The sequence below is a fragment of the Lytechinus variegatus genome, chromosome 1 (genome assembly GCF_018143015.1).
Source record: "Lytechinus variegatus isolate NC3 chromosome 1, Lvar_3.0, whole genome shotgun sequence".
NCBI classification, from domain to species: domain Eukaryota; kingdom Metazoa; phylum Echinodermata; class Echinoidea; order Temnopleuroida; family Toxopneustidae; genus Lytechinus; species Lytechinus variegatus.
In genome coordinates, this window is record NC_054740.1 from 80,003,095 (window position 1) to 80,029,199 (window position 26,105).

Sequence of the window (26,105 nt, forward strand, 5' to 3'; positions counted from 1 at the left end):
TGTTCCTTCTAGAATTGATATTGTAGTCAAAACAAAACAAAAGCATATGTATACCTTCAAAATAAGTGTATTGAGAAATTCATTTGAAAAGAAATTTTTGTTTTGTTTTGATTAACACCTACATACTGATGTACATGTGACACTATAGAGTTTTTCTTACATTACCCTAGCACTAGGTCAGAAAACTTTTGACACTTTATAGTATAAATGACACTTTATTTAATTAGGGGAGGGGGCAAAAGTATTGATACTGAAGGTACCTAGACTAAAGTTGATTATATATATGCTTAATTTTTTTTTTTTGGGGGGGACCATTCAACTGTTAAAAAACTATGGATACAGGCAGTTGTGTTTAAACTTGAGAGGATGGGATGTAAATAAAAGGGAAAAGGTTTATTGTATGAAGTACATGTACATGGTGCACAGTAAGGTGATAATCAGATAGGCCTACATAAACTCTTTCTTGGTCAATTCACTCCCACTATGAGATAAAATTTCATATTTCCTTTAAGTCCTGAGTAAATGGCATTGACCTGTAGTCCCACAACATTATTTTGAGGAAGTGTTGATTAGAGATTAGGGTGCATTGAATGATCATTACAGTGGAACTTTACACAAGTTACACCACTACTAGATCATTTCCCTTTGGATTGCATTAATGTCAGTCAGGGCTTTCCTTTTTTACACATAGGTCACATTGAAAGATAAAAAAAATCATTGTACATACCTGTACATTGTATTTACATGATGTGTGTCCCACTGTCCTTGCCTCTTGATTTTTGGAAATTCATTTTATTGTAGTGATAAAACTTATTTTGTATATAGGCCTACATGTACATTATTCTTTTAAGAAGCCAGTAAAAGTATGGCAGATGCATAAATAATTATACGTCTGCATACATTTTATTTTAAATTTATCTTGTTTTCAAAAGAATGATAAATGGTTTTCTACAATAAAAATGATATTATTCAGATGTATATATCCCCCCTCCCAAAGTTCTCAATATTGACTTTTTTTAATATTGCAAGTGATAAAAAACATATCATGGAAAATGGTCCGATCATATACACTATTATACAGATATTGACTAATGGGGTGTGTAATATAAACATTCTTTGGACCGCCGGATTTGTATTTTCCCGAGGGCTTATATTTTCCCGAAGCGCGCAGCGCTGAGGGAAAATATGATCACGAGGGAAAATAATAATCCTTAAGGTGGTCCAAAGAATTTTTTTTTTTTACACATCCCATCAGTCAATATCTGTTATATTAGATAGCCTCTAATGATGAAGATAAAGTTAGGCCCTACGATGCGTGCAGCATGTTTATGATATTCACAATTGATTAAACTTATAGATCTAGTAACGTTAGATCTTGATCTATAGATATCTAAGTATTGTTAGTCTAACGCAGTGAATGACCCTTTTCTATTCAAATCATTAGATCTAAATCTAAGTTCGAGCCCAGTCCAGGTCCAGGACCCAAGGCAGGCCGATAATGCATGGTAACATCTAATCTAAAAGAGGGCGCCATACACGTAAAAAAAAAAATATTCACGGACCGGCTGGTCAATATATTCATCGAATTTGGACCGGCTGGGAAAATACATTGATTTCGATCATATCACGTGACGCGCTATGGACCAATCGCGCTTGGCTATCTGTCTTGGCTATCTAATATATATGAATATTGAAGTCTCCTTTGGATCACTGCACTTTAATAATATTAATGTGTTAATTATTCAAATTTCAATCATTATTTTCTCCTGGCTTTAACATACAATATAGTTTGTACAGAATGATAAACTTGAAGCACTGTATGATGCATAACATACATGTACCATAGTTTTTGTTGAATTGAAAAATGTACAGGAGAGAGAAGAGAATAATTATGTTCAAGGTTATTTCAGCTGTATAGTATTTTAGGGTTTACACTGTAGGTATTATTTCGTTACTGGATTCAATCAAACAGTATCATATGAATTTATGCATGATCAATCATTTGTGCTATTTTATTCAAATAAAATTCAGATCCACAATGGGGAAATAGTGGGCAGACTGGTTTGTGAGATATGTGGGATCACTGAATATTGTACAGAAAACCAGAAACCACATCCACTTGCTGCTTTCATACAGAAAAAGATTAATTTTTAAAATTTGTTTTGATATTAATGTTTGTTGTAACTCCCGTAAGAACTCGGCAGGACTGCATATCGCTGGTAAATGCCAAGCTGGTATATATTTTACGTCTAGGTTAATCAGTGGCTGATGGCTGACCTTATAGACGACAGATATTACTCTCGGGCCTTTTTATCAAAGTGGAGAGAATGGCAGAGTGGGGATTCGAACTCACAATCACAAACTTGTGATTATGAGTCCAATGCTCTAACCACTGGACCACACGACCCGAAATGTAGTTACATGAAGGCCTACATGTATGTACATTACATGTATATATTTTGGGAATGTTCAACATTGATGCCCCTGCCCGAGTAGTAGTGTGGTACTCTGCACGAGCATGTACATGTACATGTAATGTAATACTGTACAGACCTGTAGTATTATGCATACAGATTTTATGATGAAACTTGTCAAGATCAAAACTTTATAAGTTTTACATTAAGTAATACATACATGGTATGTACATGTATATTGTGTACACTCTGAACAGATGTGTGATTGTTTGCTTAGATTCAAAATCAGTACTTGATAATGATAATGTTGAAATATTCTTTGTTTACTTCTCTTAAAATAGTTTCAGTGATAATGAAACAAACCAGTGTGACACATCGGCCTTTCGATCTCTCAGTGTCGGGCTAGGTCCAATGATGATTTAACCCCCCCCCCCCCCCCCTTTACTGTGATGCTTTTTTTAGATTTAAGTGAAACTTCATAGAGAGGATTTTTTACAATATATGACAATTACATGTATGTAATTATTGTTATTTTTCTTCTCTGTTTCTTTCTGCAGTGTGAATCATTACCACGTGCATTTAAGTTATTGGTTGGTACTTTTTCTTTAGACATACTGTAGTTGATACATTTCTAACCGCTTCAACGAGCTTTGCAATAAAAAAAAGCAACTAATTTACATTATTGACTCCATTTTTAATAGCACCCAAAGATCATGAAGTTATCACACATTGATACATTTTATGGATTCAGGTTTTGTTTTATTCATCTTGTACATGCATGTCAGGCCACATTATGGACCTTTTCTTAAACTGCCAGTCATATTCATTTAATTGGAGCCTTGCCCTTGAACTTCAATATTGCTCAGAGTCAGAGCTCATGCTGCTATTTGAAGAAAAAGAATGAACAAGTGTTCCTCCTTTTGCCTGTGAATCTTTAACATTGAGTGTTGATACTTGTCAGACAAACACGTACATAAAAAATGCTAAAATCAACCAGATATTTCGTTGTTGTTTTTTTATACAAAGTGGAGTTCTTGTTTCCATTTCAACTATGATAGTGGATAAACTTTAACAATACTACATGTAGGCCTACATGTAAGCACCAGTATACAAATACTGTTCATTATTTATATTGGTTTTCATTTTCCCATGATTTGCTTATTACTAATACATGTAGGTATAAAAAATTGATACAGGCTTTAATAATATGTTTCTTTGAAAATTTTCAAAGTAGTCATATGACATACATGTAGCCTCACGAGCATAAAGGTGGTATTTTTAATAAGTTACTCCCTTGAATTGGAGCAAACAGACAACTGCTGAGATGGAATGTGACTTTTTGTCACCAGTTTTTCAGAAATCTTGCCAATGTTTACAGTTGTGGGATACACAAAGCTTAATGGTGTGCCAAAGGTTCATGGATGATTGAAAGAAGATAATTTCCTCAAATTTTTGTAATAGTGGAAAAAAAATTCATTTGAAAATTATGTAAATATGAAGTGTTTGCCCTCTGAATTTTCTATAATCGTAAGAATCTTTAAGTCAGAGATCAATAATATTTCTCGACAAATGTTGTTTTGTTCAAACACTTATTATTCTTATATTAGTGGAGATTCTTTTTTATAATCGTGGATTATTTATTTATTTCAGTGTGACTAGTTTTTTTTTTATTACATTTAGTGCTTTGATATATGAGGATATGCATTGTGCTTAAAGAACGAATTTGATCATCTATGGACAAAATTTATTTTTTTCCCCTCTACATTTATTCATTGCCCCATCTCCAAATGAAATTTTGGAAAATGCATTTACATGTACAGGTACATGTAGGTGTGGTATGTTTTAAAATGCCTCTTCCTTTTATTTATGAATTAATATTATTTGTACATGAATTTGTGATGTACAGAATAGAGATAATATTTGTAGTTAAACTTGAAAACTAGCAAACAATATGATGGGCATGGTAAAATTTTCTTTATAAAAATGAAGTTTTCCCATCACTTCTACATGTACAAGTACTGTAACAAATCACTCTCACTATCATTTTGTAAAAAAAAAATCCCTTATCAGTTTTCCCCAGGGTTTTCACATGGATTTCTCTTTCTTTTTCTTCTTCTTTCATTTTATTCAAATTGAGATAAATTGTTGAATTGGAAAAATAGTATTTTTGTTTTGGAATATTAACCGTTCATTATTGATAATTAACTCAAATTGATGCGTGTACAGGCAAAAGTCACCATTATTGGTATTTACAAATAATACTTGTATAGTAATCTAAACACCAAATGAAACATTTAGAAGTCAAAGTAATAATGGAATAGTGTGCTTTTTTAATTGCCTCAACATTTCCTTAGTACAGATTAGCTTGAAAATGTGTCACGTACATGTATGTTGTATGTATTTGTGTGATATCATGTAACCACTTGCAAGGTCAGCTACATGTATTTCAGAGAACTATGACATTCGCTACTGAACACGGGAATGCTGTAAAAATATGGGTGTGTTAAAATGCAGTAAAATGTACATGTTTTATAGTGGGAGTATTTAATCTGTGACAGATGTACACAATATTTCTCACCACTTTAGAAAATGGTGATGATTGAATGATGCATTGAGAAAATTAGAAGGTTTGTGATTACTGCATCATGATTAATCCAGTGATTCAGATTTAAAAATCACACCAATGCTTATCAGAAACTATAAATGGTCTCACGATAATTCATATCAATTCACTTTGATGAAGTATTCTTTTATTATTGCACATACATGTACAAGTAGACATTCACGTTATTGAATAATTATTTCTATTGTGAATTTTGATCTGAAGATGAACGTGGACTTTCTCCAGCAAGCAACTGTAAGTTAATACTTGCTTCACTTTCACAGAAAATGGTTTTGAGTGCTGTCTCTAGTCTATTAAGATTATTTTCAGAATCCATCCACCTTGTTGTGTTATTTTTAGCCCAAACCTATCCTTACACCCCCATTCCCTATTGAACTTGATATCTAAACTAAAAGAACTTGGGTTTTAGAGTCCACTTTTGAGATGTGAAGCTGAATACATTGCTTTATACAGTTCTTTATTATTGCTATTTTTAAGGGATTTTTTGTGTGAATGTGGGTGTACATATTAAGGATTTGTCCACTATCAGTTGTTGTTGTTCAACAGCTCTTTATTTGTGATGACACACGAAAAGGGGTATAAATCTCATTATGCAAAATCAATTTACTGGTAGTTTAAAACTGAAAGTGGAATGTTATAGTTGTGATATTGTTTGTGATCAATATGCACCCTTCTTTTTGTAGAAAGTTGTGTTTGATTGATCAGAACTTCCTATCTCAAATGATATGATATTAATATTTAAAATAAATAATAAATTATGATAAATTTCACAGATGAACTTCCATGATAACAATAAATTTCATGTACACCTGTATATTGCATCTGGTCATGGATGCTTGAATGGGATTGATAATGGTAGCTGTTATCATTTTACTAATAATACATTTTAATATAATTGGATTCTCTGAATGGAAGTATTCTGATGTGAAGAAAAGTTGTTTTTTTATTTCTTTAAAATCTCCTTATTTTGAAAACCCACCTTGATGCAGCACAAATCCTTTACATGAAGTGCACATTGACACTGACAGTTGTAGGTTTAGACCAAACTCAAATATTTCCAGAGTTATGTGTGTTTCTTTCACCTTTCCTCTCTACACAGGTCTTTACTTACAATTGTACAAGTTTGTTTACATGGGAAATTAGCTTTAGGGTCTTTATGATTCTATAGAAATTTGCAGGCTTTTGTGTGCCTGCGTGGAGGTGTGTCTATCCACAAATCATGACCCAAATACCATTTAGCTTGTGGACTAGACCACTTTAAAAGTTTTCAAATTCTTTCATTTTTTTCAAGTTTGCTTTCCCTCCTATCCGAGTTTGTTGTCACTGAATTTAGTTAAAGAATTCCTTCGAAGTTACAGTACATGTACAGTGTACACAGCACATTGAAGAGTGGTTGTGAGTAGGCCTACATGTACATTGTAGTTTTATACAGTATTAAACTTTTTGGGGACAGTGCTAAGTCTTCATGAAACTATAAAGCTAGCAGCGAGTCTGACGTAAAAAAAATATCTAATTTTTTACAAACTATATGTACATATCTGGGTGATGCACACAACTAGGGGATATGTTTTTCATGAATATTCTCCCAGGTATTATTAAGAATACCATTATGTGATATACATATCCAATATTCAAATAACACAGTTTCATACTAAATGGCAGAGGTTCTTCTCTGCTCATTGCTCAGATCCTAGAAAAAAAATCACTGTCATTTATTCAAACATGGAAAGTGGTAATCTTGAATGCCTGAATTATTATTGATCATAGTGCACATACAAGGATGGAACCTGTACAGGCTCATGGTCTTTTTCATGATTGAAAATGCATCCCTTTTTGGTCAAGATTGAATGAATTCTTTGTATTATCCTGTGAGCTATGCTTACACTTTAGTTATATTGACACAGCACTGTCGTTTGTTTAGGAGATCTATTCAGTCTACATTCTTGGAGTAAGATCTGACACCTCTCTGTTGTCTTCTTGTACTGACTTCAAATTGCTAAGCAAATGTTTATTAAGAGAATGGTCCTACAAGTTGAGTGACAGAATTTCTCAAATATTCATGTTGGCCTTCACAGGTAGGTTCATTGATAAACGTGAAGAAAAAAAAAAGGATTCACGGAATGGTATGTCTCACAGACTCTCACTTGATTTGTTTGTTTTTTGCCAATCTGTTTAAAAATTGCTTCCAATTGGTACATGTATAAAAAAGAGAAAAAATATGTTTCTGCTAAAACTTTGAAACCAACTCGATGTCGGGGTACACTCCCTCTTTAAAAACCACTTTGAGCTCCACCTTCCCTTCATTGTACATGTGTATGTACAACTGCATACAAATGTACATCATGTACTTGTACCCGACACACCTCTAGCAAACCCAATTAGGAAAACCAAGTTTATTATCCAAATAAACTACTAGTCTGTTTCACATGTTATATGCATTCTCGGAGGTGCAGTACCTGTAACCTTTAGGGACACGAGTGACTGACTTGGAGTAATGTCAATAGAAATATACAGTATGCATGTATGACAGATAAGGCTCATTTGTAATAAACCTGTTATTCATTTTCTATTTGCTTGTCCTGTCAACCTGATGAGTTTGAGATGAGTAAAGACAAAGAAAACAATAGGTGTTTTTACACCTGCCTATTACCAAAAAAATGCCTGGTATTTTCACCAAAAGAAAATACACACAGATTGGCAGGTACTCTTTCAAATTACAAGAAATTAATCAATGTATAATAGTTTATTGAATGAAATGACAAAAAATATGTTTGATTTGGGGAAAGAAGTAGGCCTTTGTTCATCGTCTGCTGTAGGAAATTTGAGGGGGGTTTTCAGGCTCATAACTCATAACAAAAGAACTTTATCTGGTTCAGACAGGTGTTAGAGCAATAAATTAATGAACATGCATTTTAAGGCTAAAAAAGTTCTCATAATTTACAGGTATTTGCCTGATCATGCAGATATGAATGCAATCTGATGTCTTTGTCATTTCATTCATTGAGGTTATGATTTGCATCAATCTTCATGGGTTTAGCAGGAAAATAAACAGACTGCTATCCAACTGATTGATTTTCGAAATTTGTGGTCATGCTATGCAGCTTTTTCATAACTTATTAGAACCTGTTTTCCATAGCAAGTTTGTAATGCTAACTGCTAACACCCCCTTCTATTCTTTCAGTGAAAACGTGTTCACTTTTTTTGTATGGACTGTTTTGGGATATTAATAGATTAGTCTCGTTCTTTCTGAGTTTTTCTTAAGGGTAGATGCTTCTAAATGTATTTTTGAAAAATATTATAAATGAGAATAGTGCTATAAGGGTGTTGCAATTTGCAATATCTGCAATTCACAATTGATTATAACCGTAGGCCTATTAGTATTAAAAAAATCAGGTTTCCTTTTCAACAAGCAGAGCAGCAATAAATTACAAATGGCAATTTAAACCAACACAAACTTTGGAGCCTATTAGAGAATACTTTTTAAGCCCATAATATTGCTTTAGTTCTCTATGTGCTTTGTATTGCATAAGTCAAAATATGAATTTTCTATTTAAGAAAATTTATTCTTAACAAGAAAATAGTGACAAAACAGTAAGGTAATTCATAAATTTTAACACTAATTTTTTTTTTTACAAAGCTCCCCAATAGTGAGTTGGAATATTATGTCTGTACTGTTACTTGAATATTCTTCATCAAATGCTATGAAGCACAATGCTGGGTACTTGAAAGTAAAATGGAAAATGCCCATTCCACGTGGTGCCACGCCCTTTCCCCCATCTCAATATTGATGATGTACCCAGCAATATATTAAGAAGATGCTGACTGGTAGTCCTGGGGCATCATTAATGATCAATCCAATTCCCTTTTTTTTATCTCCCTTATGTTTATAAATTCATGGAGTTGAGTAGGATGATTATATGTGCACAGTGTCTGGGAGAGTGACTCAGACCGTTGTAAAAATTAGGCGTATGGTGAGAGATGCGATTTATGAGGTTTTGATGGATGCATTCGCTGCTTCCAGGATCGCTTTATTTCTTTTAAAGATACATGTACATCTGTACGCTTTATTTCTTTTAAAGATACATGGACATGTACATTTTGCTGTAAAGAATACTTTCATGTTATTTCTAATTTAATAATTTATGGCATAGGATTATAGCTTTTCCCATCTAAAATTGTTATGAGGAATTTCAAATGTCATGATTTATTACATACATGTAGCCATAGAACAGATGATAACACAGAAACACAATGTATAATGAGGTTGTCAAAATTAAACCTTTCAGTTAGAGGGGTTAAAAACATGATGACCTTGCATTTTTACAATGTATCAAAACTAAAAAATGCCAGAACCCTTGTAAAGTATATGGATTTAGCTTCATTTTATTATTTTTTTTGTTTGTATGATACTATTGAGAAGAAAATTAATCCCATCCCTGTTGAAAAAATCTCTCATATAGGTTGCATAGTTGATCAAAGACAGTCATAGGTTGCACACATTTGGTCGCCTTTAACTCTCACTGGGGAAAAGCAAACTTCTGAAGGAGAAGGATAACTGATGCCAGGAATTATGATATGCCTACTTTGGCTTGATCATGACTGTATTTATGCACGTAAGAAGAGACCTACACATATTGACTAATGCGTGACCTGGAAGCAATCGACTCAAAGGGAAATCGGAAAGATTTGTGTTTTCCTATGCACGTCTCTCTCTGGTTTACTGAATACGAAGGCTGGGTTTGAATAGGCCTATAGAATATACGGTATGTAAATGCATTTAAGTAGATAAGCGCATATGAAGTAGATGTAAATAGTGCAGTATGAAATGTGCAGGATACATTACATATTTGATGTAGCTCACCTATTGGTAATGAATTTTGATAAATTTAGTTTACATTTAACTTTGCAAGCTGCAGGTATATTTTCTTGATCATGTAATAGTCATCAAATGAGGAAAGTCTCACCCTTGAGAATAAATCCTATTGATATCTTTCATACTGGTCAATGGTAGGCCTGAATGTTGATTATGTAGTCTATAAAATAGCACACAAGGCCTTCAAATTCAGAGAAAGACAAGACTTATGCATTTTGGTTGGATTTTTTTTCTTTTGAATTTCCGATAAATCTGATAATTACCAGACTCAAGAATGCTTGGCCATTTTATATGAAGGTTAGCAACATTTACACAGTCTAGAATACCACTACCAGAGAATATGATAAAACTGGATGATATACTTGTATTTTCATTTACGTATTTCAGTTTGTCAAACCACACAAAAACGTACCTTTAATACCTTGAAATAATTCAAATTGTTTACAGACCACAATAATCTTTAATAGCAATGTTCAAAACTTCCCCTCCACATAGTCCTCCATCAGGCCAATGTCACAAAAATTCTTGCATGTACATGTAATTGCTTAGTTTTATTGTGCAAAATTCTTCTAGTCATTTAGAAATTAATTCCATTAGTGACTGAAGGACTCTCCACTAATAATGATCCATTTGTCTCTGTCACAACAAACAATGCACATTAAATCTGACATGCATGTTTAAAGATTATAATACCTTTATATTACATGGGTATGTATGTATTTTTCTTCGTTTTCTTCATATTTTTATTTCCTTCATGATGGTTACTAACAGAATATAATTTCTGGGTGTAAAATGCTGAGGCAAGATTGTGTTTTATTATCATGGAGGTCAAAAAGTGCAACAAATAAAGACTGGGATGAGTCATTGGTTCAGAAGTAAAATAATAAAAATGAACTCACAATGACAATTTAAGCTTTTTTTTTATATGGGACCAGACACAGCTAAAAAAAAGTGAAAACTGTTTTATAAGAAAGTATGTCTTTTCTCTTGAATGTAATGATTATATTTGTATAACTAACCATGATTATCTCTTCATTTTATCAATTATTTTCCTAAATATTTTGAATTTACCAATTTATTTTTCTTTTCTTTTTCCTTATGTTGTTTTCACTATAGAATGCCCATGTAGCAATGATGGATGCAATTATGAAGGCTTATGTGAATGAGACGATATCTGTTGAAAACGTTGTACAAGCTGTCAGGTATGTTATGACGACATGATTCAAATGTGCAGTGATAAGTACATGACTACATGTATCTTCTTTCAAAAAAAGTAAACAGTCAAAACTGGTAATAACAGTGGTTGCTTCACCTTTAATTACAGCAAGTTCACCCCTTTTTCCCCTGTGACTTGGACAAATTAGAAATAATGTTTGGAGATAGAATCTTTCCATTTCATTCAGTTTGTATTTAAAGATTAAAACTACATTTTATATGCCGGCCAGGCTTACTTGATGCAGTTTGATTTAATTCTTCATAGTCGTTCCTATATTAAAAAGTTTATCATGTCTTATTAGTACATTGGGGTATCAGCTTAAGATTTTCTAATATACTATCTATGTATTTGTGGTTATTCCTGTGATTAGCTTTCACTAACAAGGTTTATCTGTTAATGCATTTGTTGCTAACAGGAAATTCACAACATTCAATGCTTCGAGTGAGTTGCCCTTTGACCTGGAGGATGCACTTCGGTTCTGGATCAACAAGGTTTGTTTGGCTGTAGAACACCAGGTAGAGAGAGATAGAAAGACACATCAGGCAAACATCATGCAATCAGCAGCACCAGCTGTAAGTTTCTGCATTGAATGTTTATTTGTGTTGACCTTGTTAAAGGTAAAGATCACCCTGATTTGATCAGGAAAAGAAGGGGGATGTTTAACACCCCTGGCTTTAGTGATCAACTGAACTTACCCATTACACCAAGTTTTTCTTTTGTTTTACTGTCAGTATGGAATATGCTGTATGTAATGTTAAATTCCATTGGTCGGCAAATTGAAGGGGGGTGGGGGATACGAAAAAAAATGCTTATAATGATAGTCGAGAGGGATTGTAGTTTAACTTAAACTTTATTCTTTATTCTGAACTTAACTCTGGTCTAAAGCTGTGGTCTTACTATCAATAGCCAACTGACACAGATCTTTGACAGTATAGGTTCCATTTGTCAGCTCGTCTATCACTAAGTTCATTCATAAATGTAATAACTGAATTAGTTTATTCTCTATTATAGCACGAAGAGAGATCACAGTGAACATAAGAAACATACAATCTTAACAAAATTGTGACATTTTTGGCTCCCCATAATTTTAGCAGAGAGTTAGACCATGGCCTATTAAAGTCAAACCACACTTGAGAATGTGTGCTTTAAATTGCAAGTAGGTCTATTGCAAATGAGAAATGGGATGAGAAGGGAACTCGATGTTGTTATAACCCATTGGACTAGTCAATAAGCTGAAGTACATTTGACAGTCTATGATATTGGAGTCTATATTAGATATTGGAGGCTATACTAATTAATCATATTACTTATTAATCATATTTAACTCTGCTGTTCCTCTTTGTGAGCATAGTTTGGTACTCATAATAAATTCAGCTTCCCTTTGAAAATGTCAGTTCCGTTTACATTTATGTATTGTTGATAATGTTTTTGGATTCTTTCCCTCTCCTTCCCCTTTCTGTATTATTTACGTTTTATTCATATAGGCCTACATGTAAATGTTCATATGTTTAAATACTTGATTTATGAATCTGTCTTTTAACACTTTGTATATATCTCTCTCTCTCTCCCCACGCACCTTCTGTCTATTTATCTGTCTCTCTGTTTACCCCCTTCCCCAACATATATATCAATATCTCCCTTTATCTGAATTTCTCACTTGCTCTGTGCCTTACTTTTTCTCTCTCTCTCTTGTCTATCCCCATTTTTTTAGCACACTAGTTCTTTAATGTTTTGAATATGTGGACTCTTTCTCTCCCTGTCATACACCTGTCATTTCCCATTTTTTTTTGGCAAACTAATTCTTTAATTCATTTAATATGTGTACGCTCTCCCTCTCTCTCACACCTGTCTATCACCATTTTTTGTGCCCTAGTTCTTAAATGTTTTTATTTTAATTTGGACTTCATAATTTATTCCATATTTTTTAATTGTGTTGATCAGATTCGAGTGAAGAGGGATCAGGTGCAACCGAAGGAGATGCTACACTTCCCCAAGATGAATGACATGATGAAGGATCTATCAGATGGATGTTGCTTAGCAACCATTATTCATCATTACTACCCTCATCTTCTATCATTGGAAGGTTAGCAAGATTTTACCCTCCTCTTGCGTATTTGTAACTTGAGACATTTTGTTAATTGCATCAATATGCCCACTGCTTCACTCTTGGAGATAACAGGATTTGAGATAGTCATATTCATAATGTTGTGCTCCAAGACTGACATTTCCAGACTACTTAAGAATCAAATCCCTATGCATACAATCAGTGACATATGCTCTCCCTCCCACCCCTCAACCTACTTGCCACTGATGATCTGTACAGAGGCCATGTCTTCATAAGGTCTAGGAATGTTATTCATTATTCATTTTACTAATATAAGTTGTACAAAGTTACACTTGAATGTGGTGAAGACTCCCTGTGGTATTTTTTATTTAGCTGGTTCATTCCCCAGATAATGATTATTGTATTTTATTCTTGACATATTTTTTTTTCATACAATGTCTACCATATAGTTCTATGACCAGACCCTCCATTCGCGAATAGTTCTCTTGATGTACACCATAAATATAGTTGCTTGATCATAAAATTGAAGATTAAAGTCCCATATAAAGCACACCTGTGTACCCCTTTGACTTCTCATTCCTCCTATATAAGAATTGTACAGCAGACAGCCTAACAGTAAAGGTGTTTTGCTCTTGTCAAAGTCTTGTGTTTTTACTCAATATTTCCAATTTTTATAGTGAAGAGTTTGTGTTTTCATCCAACTTTTCCAATTTTTATTCTGTTATTTGTTGTAGATGTGGCTCTGCATGAGTCAATGTCGTTTGCTGATTCGCTGCACAACCTACAGGTGGTGACGTCTTTCTTCCAGCGTAACCTACCCCATCTCCTTCACTTCACATTGGAAGATCTACTCTACTGCCATGAATCCATGAAATACAACATTGTGGCGTTGGTCGCTGAGATGTTCTGGTGCTTTGAGGTGGAGAAACCCAGCCATCTAGAAGCGAATCAAGGTAAGCACTTGACACCGGTTAGGTGGTTTGCGGCCCCTAGTTTTGTTTAGCCAGTGTGTAGTGTGTTTTGTGAAAGTTATGTTGAATAATGCCTGAGGTATTTGTAACACTTAGAAATTTAGAACTTAGCATTCGATGTTTGGTTTTGTGAACACACGCACCAAACAAGACAGTAGTTTAGAATTTAAAGTTCAATGTTTTACTTTGTACTGATGTGAAAGTTACATGAACTAATGCTCTAGGTATTGTACCTATTAACAACTAAAAATTAGCAGTTTAGAATTCAATGTTCAGTGTTGGTATTGATGTTGAATTTTTTTTTGTTCTTGCTCACATGAGATAGCAGAAGGTAGAGAAGTGCAGTGTTTTAAGTGTAGTTTTTTTTTTTGTGGGGGGGATGGGGGTAGAAGCAAAGTAAAAACTTTTAAACAACACTGCTACGCAGTTGTTTGATATCGATGTAAGGAAGCATTCATAGTTCTCATGATTTTTTGTGGGGTGTAAACTTTTTATGATATTGCTATAGAAAAAAAGATGTATGACTCTAATTTACTTTGGTTAAATCAAAAGATCCATCTATTAGAAGCATTCTTTATTGCAATTTAAGTTGCAGTGTCACTGTTTTTTTTTTTTTTTGCTGTTGAAATGCACTGGTAAAGTTTTATGTAAAAACAGAAGAGCAAATAAATAAAATGAAAAGAGATAAAGATCTAACCTCTGAACAGTTTTCTTGAATAGACAATTTGAATAATGAGATATTGTAAATCTGTTGTATGACTAGTAAATGTTTTTATTTTAACAGAGAAGGAAGACATTGTCAAATAAAAAGAAGTGAAAACTGCATTTGTATGTAACTTCTGTTTAGGTTATATTTTGAGGCATTTATCAATATCTTACATTCATAAAATGCCTTGCAATTAATCTACCTTCCAAAGTTGCTCAGACCTTTTGGTGTTTCCAGGCCAAACCGGCTGGCCTTGCTGGCTTAGGTAAGCACTTCCATGAAACATATCAAGCAAGAACATTGAAACTGAAAAACAAAATGATAAATGGGCACCAAATGCATGCTCCAATGGATGGCTACATAAAATCAAGATTCTTTGCAGGATTGTTCCACCGATCTTTCCTCCAGTCAATAGTATGTTTATAATATACTTTGTAAACAGCAGTAGGCATTCTATTCCATATCTGCTATTTCCTGAATTAAAGGTCCTTGCCTTGCAATGACTTAATAACATTGAAACTCAATGCTAAAGCAGAGATAATACGGTACATTTTCGTCTTTATTGCATGTTTTATCAGATAAACTGTTGAGTCTTGTCTTTCTGCATGGATTGGTACTTTTCTTCTCTGCTTGAAGTTTAGAATGTTATTGCCACTTGAATTTTTTTTCTATTTATCCTCAATTGAGGTACTTTATTATTCATAAAATATCAAAAGATACAGGTTTTTACATTAACAAAATTCACATATCACACAACAATATTTTACAAGAAATACAAAAAAATACAATAAAATATGTTACTTACACTACTTGAAATTGCATTTTTCTTTAAATATACACTTTTTGCATAGATCTGAATAATTTTTAAACTTTCTTCTTAATGCATGTTTTTCCCATGTATGGAATTTGACAGTGTAGTTTGATATGAAAAAAAGCATTGAATTGAAGAATGTTGCTTGAATGATGTATGTATTAGGCAAAAAGGTAATCTTTAATTGCATTTTAATAGGGGGTGCATGTTTTTTTTTGTCATTTTCTTGATGTAGTATTCCTTTATTTAATAAATGATAAATTTACAAACAGATCACCTAATAATTCAACTTTATTCATTTTGTGAAAAGAATTCTTTAAAACAGATTTATGAAATCATGTCTTTGTAATTCTAGCAAATCGTATACCCTAGTCTATTACTGTACTTGTACATGTAGGTAGTTCATTTTAGTAATGAGAACCTCTATTAATTACTGCAAAAATATCAGCATCCATTTCTCCTCAATTTATTTCTTCCAAGTAATAGTATTTCAGCTAGTATGTAGTATTTGAATATTTTACACACAATGGCCTACATGTATTATACAAATTACAAAATGATAATGGTTATTTTTCATAAAGCTCTTTGTTAAGTTAATCAATTTACACATGACTGGCGACCTGTTCTTGTGCCAAGAGAGAAACTTTGATTTTTCCTGTTTTAACATAATGTTCTAAATGAATTTCTTTAACCCCACTCAAATTTTGACAAATCATACACTTTGCATTCAGCTGCTTATTGAAAACAATAATCTTAATATAAAAAGATCATATATCAACTTTTGCTGATGATTCAGAATGATAAAGAATCTGATCTGCCACCATAAAACAGGTCACCATTTTCATGAAAAGCTATGCATCACTTACAGACAGCTTTATGAAACACAACAAGTTCTCTCTCAATTCAAAGCTGCTTTCCCCGAACTGCTCTCCCATTTCTCAGAACATGTTACTATTTTTGGATTGAGAATTCCAAGAATATTAATATTGAAACTCATGTTCCCCAAACTATGTAGAAATTCCTTTAACTTCAGCTTTGAAAGAGGATAATTTGTATATTTTCACTTGTGCACCATTACAAACAGCTTTATGGAACACACCAAGTTCTCTTAATTCAAAGCTGCATTGCCAAACTGCTCTCCCAATTCTAAAAAACATGTTCCTATTTTGGACTGAGAATTCCAAGAATTTTTATATGGCAACTTATGTTCCCTGAACTACATGTAGTATTTCTTTTAACTTCAGCTTTGAAAGTGTATATCTGTTCTTGCACAAAGTTAATTTACAGTCAATTTCAAATTTTGATTATAAATTCAAAATGGATTGGTGATTTTTTTAATGATACCCCCAAAATTTCATACATTCTTTTAAAAGAAACAGACCAGCACTCTGTTTAGTATTAGCAATTAATTTTTAGAATTACGATTAATTTTGACTTGCAATTGTTTGAAAGTTTCTTGCAAATGCCCCCAAGGCATACCCTATGAACTTTGGTCTTGAGCTGGTGCTGTTCTAAGTAAAAGGGGCATCCCAGCTAAAAAAATATCTGATTTGAGCTTTGTAAGATGTGTTCACTTGATTATTCATCTATTAGCGTTATTTAAACTTACTCCATTATTTTTAGGAGGGATTCAGTCATCTGCGTTTACACAGATGAACACACCACTGAACATGGCAGCAAGGCCTCCTATCCCTATCAGTGATGCAACAAAGAGAAGCTTTCATGCCCCGTCGCCCAAGGCGGAAATGCAGAGCGTCGATCTCACCAAAGTTCCTTCGAGTCCAAAGTAAGCTATTTTGATAAAAAGAAATGTTCATTTATTCAGAAAAATTAAAAATAAGCTATTTAGGTACAAGTGATGCTCATTGATTAAGAAAAGAGATGTTTGTCCTTATGAAATTGAATTTTTAATAATATTCATTTCAGAGGGCTTTATGTTTAATAGCAAGTTACCTCTTATGTTGATATTGACTTTTCAATCATACCTGTGATCTTGGTAATTCAGTCTTCTTTATAATTAAAGAAGAATCTCAAATGTTGTGAGATTAATATGTCACAGATTTATTCATATTGGCTCATGAATATGAAGGTGTTGGTTTGAATCCTGGAGTCATGATAAAGTCCTCAATAAAAATAATACCTTTTGTCTTCTTGCCAGGCACTTTGGAAGTCAGAATCGAGATGGGTAAAAAACATAGTGCGTGTATGCCAATGCAGCATTTCCTTGGAAATTTGGTGAAGTGGTTAACATTTGCGATTGAGAAGAGTTAATTGACTGTTTTGATTTTTGTGATTCCTTTAGTTTTTGTTATTGTCTTTTATTGACTCATACATTGGCTTCTATATGTACTTATAGTTCCCAGAGGAGGCTGTTGAACCGGCAGCAGCAAGAGAGAAGTTCCATCTTTGGTGATACACCTGGCGATGAGAACACTCCACCAAGTGAATACCAGAATAGATCCCTTCAACGCTCAATATCCAGGGAGCAGCAGAAACAGCATCCAGGATCACAGTCAATCCTGGCTTGGGAGGAGAAAGAAAAGGAAGAAAGAAGGTGAAGTCATTACTGTCAATAATAATAAAATATTAATTTGTTGTTATTCTGCCCTAGGGATCAGAGGTAGTTGACAGAGGCTTAGGCCCAAATTCACGAAGGTGGTTTTGAAAACGATTGGTAGAACCTATGGTTTTCACAAAGGTGGTTTTGAAAACCATCGGTTGAACCCATGGTTTTTGTAGATTTCCTGTATAAATTATGCCTAAATACAGCATCTATTAACAGAGTGTCCAATGCTGATGCGCCAAATTTATGCATGTTGTCATTGTTAAGTACGCTGTTTTATTCATGAGTCCAATGTTTTGAATTAATGATTCCACTCTTCAAAACAGTTGACTCATGAATGAAATAGCATAATATGCATAATTTATACAGGAAATCTGCATAAACCATGGGTTCAACCAATGGTTTTCAAAACCACCTTTGTGAATTTGGGCCTAAATGTTTGTGGGTTGTCTGTCCACCCTGTTCTTGTGCTTAAAATCCTATTTGCTGAATCAACTTCAGATTAGGCTCCAGTGTGCATGTAGGGATGTCTGTGAGCTGATTTTTTTTAATAAGGTCAAATGTTTAAGCTCACAAAGATCACTGCTTACTTCAGATTGTCTTGCTCTCGCAGTGATCTTAAGTGACAGTGATCTAATAGGTTTATACCTGAAAAGAGTTTGTCCTTGCGATCGTAAAGGAATGGTTGGTAGATCAACCTTCCTTAAATCAGCCATCAGTGCTCTCCAATATTCCTAAGTGTGCTTAAGATACCATTAGTCTTACCTTTGTACAATTCTATCTATTCTGTGAAACTCTAATAGGATGGTCAGATTGTTGAATGATTGAATTATCCATGTTATGTTTTTTTCAAGACCTTTCGCAATAAATGAACGTATGAATGCTTCATAGAAGTATGTGGATATTGATATTGCAAAGAGATAATTACAACACTTGAAATATTTTTTTTCACCTCAAGATTGGTGATAATTTAGCTTGGCTGGCAGAGTGGTTTTAACTGAGGCAAATCCTGTGCATTGCATGGTACACTTGTGGTAAAACACATTATTTCTAGCCCTTGGATGTATTTTCTTCCATATTATATGATTTATTTACTTCATATTGATATTTGTTTGAGAAGTTGCTGTAATGTAGTTTACTTAATTTCAGCTTGTTTTATTTATCTCACCTACTGTAGGACTCCAGATACAGCAACATTCACGAGGCCGAGAAGATTACAGGAATCTCCTACAGTGAACATGCAGTCTAGCCGGGCTGGGAGTCTCCTTGCCAACGTTAGCATCGACAGCGAGATGAACGAGAGTCAAGACTTCTCCGGTCTGGACATTGAGATCAACCCCCTCCCAGAAAGAATGGGTTCCCCAAATACCCAGGGACAGCAGCATAGTGAGGACAGGTTAATGACATTGACCCATCAACGACCTGTTACCCAGGAGGGCCAGTTGGAAAGCGAGGACTTGGAAGTTGAAAGCTTGACATCATCAAGGATGTCTCGGCAGCAAGGAGGTTTTGGCGAAACCAAGGAGTCATTCAACCCGATGCTCACCCACAGAACTGATCCTGTGATGAATGGTGTTGATGGAAGTCAGGGTGCAACATCCAGTCCAGGAACTTTTAGAGGTAGTCAGAGAGAACATTTAGACAGTGCTATGAGCCCAGCATCAGAAGCTGGCAGTGTGGATTCTTCAATATCTAGGAAGAACCTGAAGCTGGATGTCCATCCTGTTGATATTCTAGGTTCTCCCCGTGGTCCAACCAACGAGTTCATGCCTGCTGTAGTACGACCGTTAAAAGAGAAATCGCATCAGGTCAGAAAGACAGATGAAAGGGGAGATCATTTGAGGCATCGTAATAAGCACAGATCAGGTGATACTAGAATGACTGCTGCTCACCAACAATATCCTGACCAGGGAAGTGATTCCTCAGAGAGTGTGGATGCAACAACACCCCTGAGTGGAGAGAGTATTGCAGATTCCCTTGCAGGGGATCTTGCTCTGCAACGGGCTCGTATTGCAAGAGGAGTTGGGCCAGGTGGCTTTATGTTGGCTCCTGCTTCTCAGAGTAACCAACCTCAAATGGCTAAAGGTAAACATGGTGAGGCTTTCTTCATCAGTGGGAGTGAACAACCGCTTCAGGATGATGGTCACCACAGTTTTAATGCCCCCACAGGAGCTAAGAGTTTCACTATATCTGAAGGAGCCATGACGGTGGATGATGCAAAAGAGGCTGGTATCCCAGTAGTATCGGCATCCAGATCTATGCAAGGTCTGAGTGAGCAAGGTTTCCGCATGAGACCAGGTGGAATGACCAGCAGTCAATCTGACCAAGAAATCTACCAGCCACGTCCTCAACATTCCCACTCCTTCCAGAACCCAGTCTCTTCAGCCGCTGCACCGTCATCCTTGCCATATTCCATGCATGATTCATATTCCAACCCTCATAATCCTCACCAATATCAACCTAATCCACAATTCAATCCTCAGTCCTCTAACCCCCAGCATGCTAATCCTCACCACGGTAATCCCCACCATGGTAATCCTCATTCCAATCCCCATGGAAATCCTCACCATGATTTTCGCACTCACTCCCCGCACCACCACATTTCTCAACCTAACCCGTACGACCAACAGATCGACCCTGAGGCCTATGCTCACGATCAACATGGTGTCTCTACTTGGGGACACCATCAGAAGCAACAACAGCAACAGTTTCATCCTCACTCTACTAATCCAGGTATGTCACAATCCTTTACTAATCATTCTAGCACCCCTGCTAATCATCAAGACGTAGAGTCGCCCAAGCTGACTGCGGAAACGGTACAGTCTGAACATCAGGATAAAAGACCTGTAGTCATGGATTTCTCTCATAACCTCAGCCCTGTCCAGAAAGAAAATGGATATTGTCCTAGTGGTGAGAAAAATACCCCTGTCACTATGTCGCATAGTGGTGCCATACTAACACAAGACCATATTAACCATCCCAGTCCTGTTCATTCACATCCAACTATAGATCAACTGTCTGGTTCAGAAAGACCTTCCAATATGGAACATCATAATTCAGTAGAACAGAATAGAAATAGTTATACTAATCCTCACACATTTGCAGCAGATGTAGAGAACTTCCATTCTAACCAATCTGCTTTCAGGGAGCCTGCTAACCATTCTATGACCACATGGTCTGCCAAACCCAAACAATCACCTAATACTGAATTTCCCACCACTTCCACTTTTTCTGTAACACCAACTAACACAGGTGCAGCAGGCAATGGATATCACATCAGTTCTGGAGAAACAACAAAGGCTGGAGATGGGAGCGTTTCATCATCTGAATTGACTCACATAAGGCTCAGGCTGGAGGAGAAAAGGAGATTGATGGACTATGAAAGGCACAAGCTCGAACGCCAGTGGAATAAGCAAAGGCAACGGGTTGGCAAGGCTGCATTCCTGCAGGTGTTGGCAAATAAAAAGCAGGAGAAAGAAGGAAATGGCGAAGGTTACTCAAGATCAGAACATCAGAGGAACATAGAAAATGCTCGCCCACCACAAGGATTGACCACTTTTGCAGCCCTTAGTGCCAATCGTGAGAAGACATCTCAGGTGTCACAAGAGCCTCCTGTATCAGAACAAGAACAATACCAGCACCCTATCCAGGATAAGCAGTTGACACAAGCGTATTTTCTTGCACAGCAGAACCAAATGTCCCAACAAACAGCCCAGAAAACCCCTCGTAACCAACAGCCACCACCAGAGCATCGTGCTCAGCAGCCCAGCCCAAGTCACCTCAATCAGGTTCAAATGGCTGAAGGTGGACGAAGGTCCAATGAGAGTCCAAGATCAGGAAGGGACTCGGAGAGCCCACGTATGAGGTCAGAGTCACCGGGTCCCAGGAGAACTGAGAGTCCAGGATCCAGTTCTGGGTCCCATTCGCCGCATCTTACCCAAGAGGAGTACAACACTTCTCTAGAAAAATTAAATGCTAATCTTTCCCAACTCCAAAATCAAATTCTGAGGTTATCCTTGCAGCAAGAAGAGTTTAAGAAGGGTATGAATGAATCTCCAAGGCAGGTACAGGAATCACCAAGGCAGGTGGCACAAGGAGATTTTGGTGACCAGCGAGATAGTCCAGAGCACCGAGATGTCCATAGACCCCCATCCCATCCTCAGCAAGATTCAACTGGTCAAATGACTGGATTCTACATTGAAAGTGGGGATCAGAAGCTTTCAGAACAAGATTCCTATGTACTTGAAGAAAACCCTGCTTTCAATATACCCCAGGGGCAGGGAATCAGTCCCCAAGAAATGCAGCATATTCAGCAATCACCCCAAGGATTCTCATTATTACCACATAACCAACCAATTGACAATTTTAATGAAAAGCAAACAGTGAATGCACAGAGATTATCAGACGTCACTTACATAAAATCTGAAATGAACGATAACAAATATATTATTCCAGACAATCTTGAACATGATGCTGTTGTTGCCAATGCCCAAATAGAAAGAACATTCAGTGGGCAGAATCTGAATATAGACAATGAGAATCAATCACAACTCAAGCAAATGCCAACTGAAGAAGTTCATTCACCTCCTGCGAATCAGAGGAAAGGGCAGCCTGTCATGGCTTTTGACATTGATATGGGTTCTCCAAAGCAACCACGAGCACCTCCTGCAAACCAGAGAAAGAAGGAAGCAACGCCAAAGAAAGTTCAGGAGAAGAAATCATCGCCTCCTAGGACACCCGTCAAGAAGCAGGCTCCACCGTCGGTTTATGAAATTGTAGGTGAAGGAGAAGAAGATGTTCCTGTTCCAAGTGATATGGTAGTGCGCCCTCTAGAGCAGTTGAATGCAAGTAAGGATGATGATTCTGCAGATACAAGTGGGATGGCTGCAGGATTTATCATTGGAGAAGATGACAAGGTTAGTTGAATTCTTTCATGTTGATTTGTTTATTGTGATGTGAATTTATTTGAACATTGTTTTTAAATTCACAAACATAGTGACAAAAAGGCAACATCAAGCAAGAACTTAGAGGTTAACACAGATATTGACTATTATGTTTGCCGAAAGTTGCTAGTGAAAATCTGGTTTGAAATTAAATTGAAATAGGGTCTTCAGAGTTACTTACATTTTAGTTTGCCTTTAATAGAGACTTGCTTTAACTGTATGTGCAATCAGATTAGCGTAGCAGGAAGCTTTTGATAATCATTTCACAAAGTCTTAAATTCATGGTGTCTTGGAGCTTACTTCACTCCTTGGATAAAGTACAAGAGTGGACAAAGCGATAAGGAAGACCCACATAACTACTAGGGGCTAGATGAACCTTAAAGTATACTTTCACTGATAAATAGATCTTCATAATATGAAGAGTTCCATTCCTAAACCCTCTGTTACACTTCCTGATTTGAACCATTGTTAAATCCAATCATCATTCGGTTGCCATTTTCAACATAGGTATGTTAGGCTCACTCAAGATGAGTAAGCAGCAGGTAAGGGGGGTTTCTTTGTACATTTCTTCAGTGACTAATGTTAACATATATCATTTCTCAATTCAAACCATGGTATGTTAGGCTCAAGATGAGTTAGCAAAGAGGAAAGAGATGTTCTTAAAGGCTCGTCTGAAGAGAGAAGAGGAAGCTAAGATCAAGAAGGCATCAAGAGAGGCTGAAGCTGAGAGAAAGAGAGAAGAACTTAGGTAAGATACCTTTCATATCATACAGAATTAGCAACAAACAACACCAACTTTAATATTGATGTAGTGCTGATGATTTTTATGATTGATTGTGTTGCTCGCTATGTGCAATACAAATCAAGTGTACAATCAATAGCTAAGATTTGTGATACAGCTCGCGATTTATTCCTTGGATATTGTTTGTCTCAAACTAGATAAACTGACTGATATATAGGATGGACATGAAATCATTCACTAAATTGAATCACAGGCCTTGGGTCTGTCACAAAGCTTGGCAATTAATTGTAACTCTAATTTTTTTTTTAAAGATTGTTTGCACTGATCATTATGGGTAACAGTCATGCCATTCTGATCATAGACAAAACTCTGAGATACAGGGCCAAATGTGACCCTAACTTTGTTTGTTTGTTACTTGAATATTAGCCTAGATGGATCAAAACGTGCACTGCTTTACATTTACCCATGATGATGTTGTCATGAAAATGTAATCTGTACTCATGGTCATTTTGTAGGAAAAAGCAAGAGGAAGCAGAGATGAAAAAGGCAGAGCAAGCAGCCAGAAGAGAGCAGATAAGATTAGAATACCAGAGAAAGAAACAGGCAGAGTTGGTAAGTTAGCAGCAGTTTGAATCCTTGACATCTTTGAAAATCTTCAAAAATTATATTTTGTCCAATTGGAAACAACATTGATAGTTTTATATTCGCATTAAGAAGCCGATTTCAAAGAATTTTGTTATATTCGATTTTTATGAATAACTTCATTCAGTCCGAAAGGCACAGATCCTTTCCAGGTTTATATGGTTTAGGTATGAAACTTTGTTATTCCCGAGTCTGGTATATATTATCTCGTTTCCTGCGATGTGTGAGTAAAATGGTGTTTGCTTTCTGCCTATGAATCTAATAGTATCCTGTGCTTCTTTTATTCTCGAAAATTGTATATTTTTTATCATACCATTTATGTAATATTGAGCTTTTTAAAAAGAAAGAACATTTTTCTCTACTTTTTACAACAGTGTCTTCTTTATTGATTTATTGGAGAATTCAATTAATGGTTCATTCGTTTAATGGTTTATTCCATAGACATGTATCGCAGTAAAAAACTGAATTACACAAGCTTTACAGGGTATCACTTCATACCTGGTAAAAAAAAATACAGATGCGATTAAAATTAGTCACATACATAAAATTTGCACAGTAAATTATTGATAAAGATGAATACATAACAGAAGAACGCATATAATGAATTTTGAGCATTTGTTTATAAAACTAGTTAATCAAGCAGAGGAATGTTTAAAAAAAATTTAAGTCTTACTAGAAATCACATCAAATTGAAATTTCTCATTTTCATGTGGTCTATACATATTAACATATCACTACATGATATAGGGAACACTCGCTAATGCATATCCATCACTCTGTGAAACTCACCCCTTATCATTTTGATTAAATTCTATTTCTCACGTTATCATAGGATCCTGACAGTGCACCCCCACCCCCAAGAAAGCAGAAGTCATCCCGACCCCGCCCTAAGTCGCAGATGGTTACTTCAGACAAGGGACCAAGCCATAGCCATGGTTATACTGCCCTGGACAGTGCCTCAGATATCGCACTCAGTAAGTTTCATACTTTCTTCAATTGCTTTTTGAGGTTTCTTTGAGTGAAGAACAATCGGATAGAGTCAAGTAAATGGATTTTGATGGCCATTTTTTGTGATTAAATGGTAATGCAGTCATTGAGGCTGCAGACAATATAACATGCTTCCTGATTTGACGTGATCAATGTGTTTTTATACCCCGCAGACGGGGTCTCGAAGGGGCTATGACGCTGTCATGGTATATCTGTTTGACCTTCCATCTGTCCCACTATTGGCTTCTGCACAGTAACTCTACAATCATTGGATGAATTTTGAGCATTTGTTTATATGTGGTACATGATACTAAAATACAGGCAAAGTTGGAATGTGGAGTCTGCAAATCAAAGGTCACAGCTCTTAATGATAACATTTCAAATGTTCATCAAATAATGAATTATTTTTTTTGTAGATAAGTGACAATAAAATACGAGTCAATTTTGAATTTTGAATCTGTAGTTCAAAGGTCACAGGTTATATATTGAAATTAGTTTCTTTGTGGTAATTTAAAAAAAAAAGGTTGGCAGATTTTAAACTTTTTGATG

General features: G+C 35.5%; 1 protein-coding gene across 8 annotated transcripts in view; it reads left to right on the forward strand.

Moving 5' to 3' along the window:
- Positions 1-26,105, forward strand: part of LOC121424507 (calmodulin-regulated spectrin-associated protein 1-like) — a 52,892-nt gene that overhangs the window by 13,940 nt on the left and 12,847 nt on the right. For 4 of the 8 annotated variants that reach the window (XM_041620222.1, XM_041620261.1, XM_041620253.1 and 1 more), the window contains exons 5-16: positions 2,972-3,004; positions 11,027-11,112; positions 11,542-11,698; positions 13,068-13,209; positions 13,926-14,144; positions 15,080-15,133; positions 17,303-17,465; positions 18,036-18,233; positions 19,420-23,158; positions 23,809-23,933; positions 24,443-24,539; positions 25,402-25,543. In XM_041620222.1, coding sequence (XP_041476156.1) covers positions 2,972-3,004; positions 11,027-11,112; positions 11,542-11,698; positions 13,068-13,209; positions 13,926-14,144; positions 15,080-15,133; positions 17,303-17,465; positions 18,036-18,233; positions 19,420-23,158; positions 23,809-23,933; positions 24,443-24,539; positions 25,402-25,543 — 5,155 coding nt within the window. Of the gene's footprint in view, positions 1-2,971; positions 3,005-5,241; positions 5,272-11,026; positions 11,113-11,541; positions 11,699-13,067; positions 13,210-13,925; positions 14,145-15,079; positions 15,134-17,302; positions 17,466-18,035; positions 18,234-19,419; positions 23,159-23,808; positions 23,934-24,442; positions 24,540-25,401; positions 25,544-26,105 lie in introns of all 8 variants that reach the window. The other 4 variants (XM_041620277.1, XM_041620230.1, XM_041620244.1 and 1 more) reach the window with 4 other exon arrangements.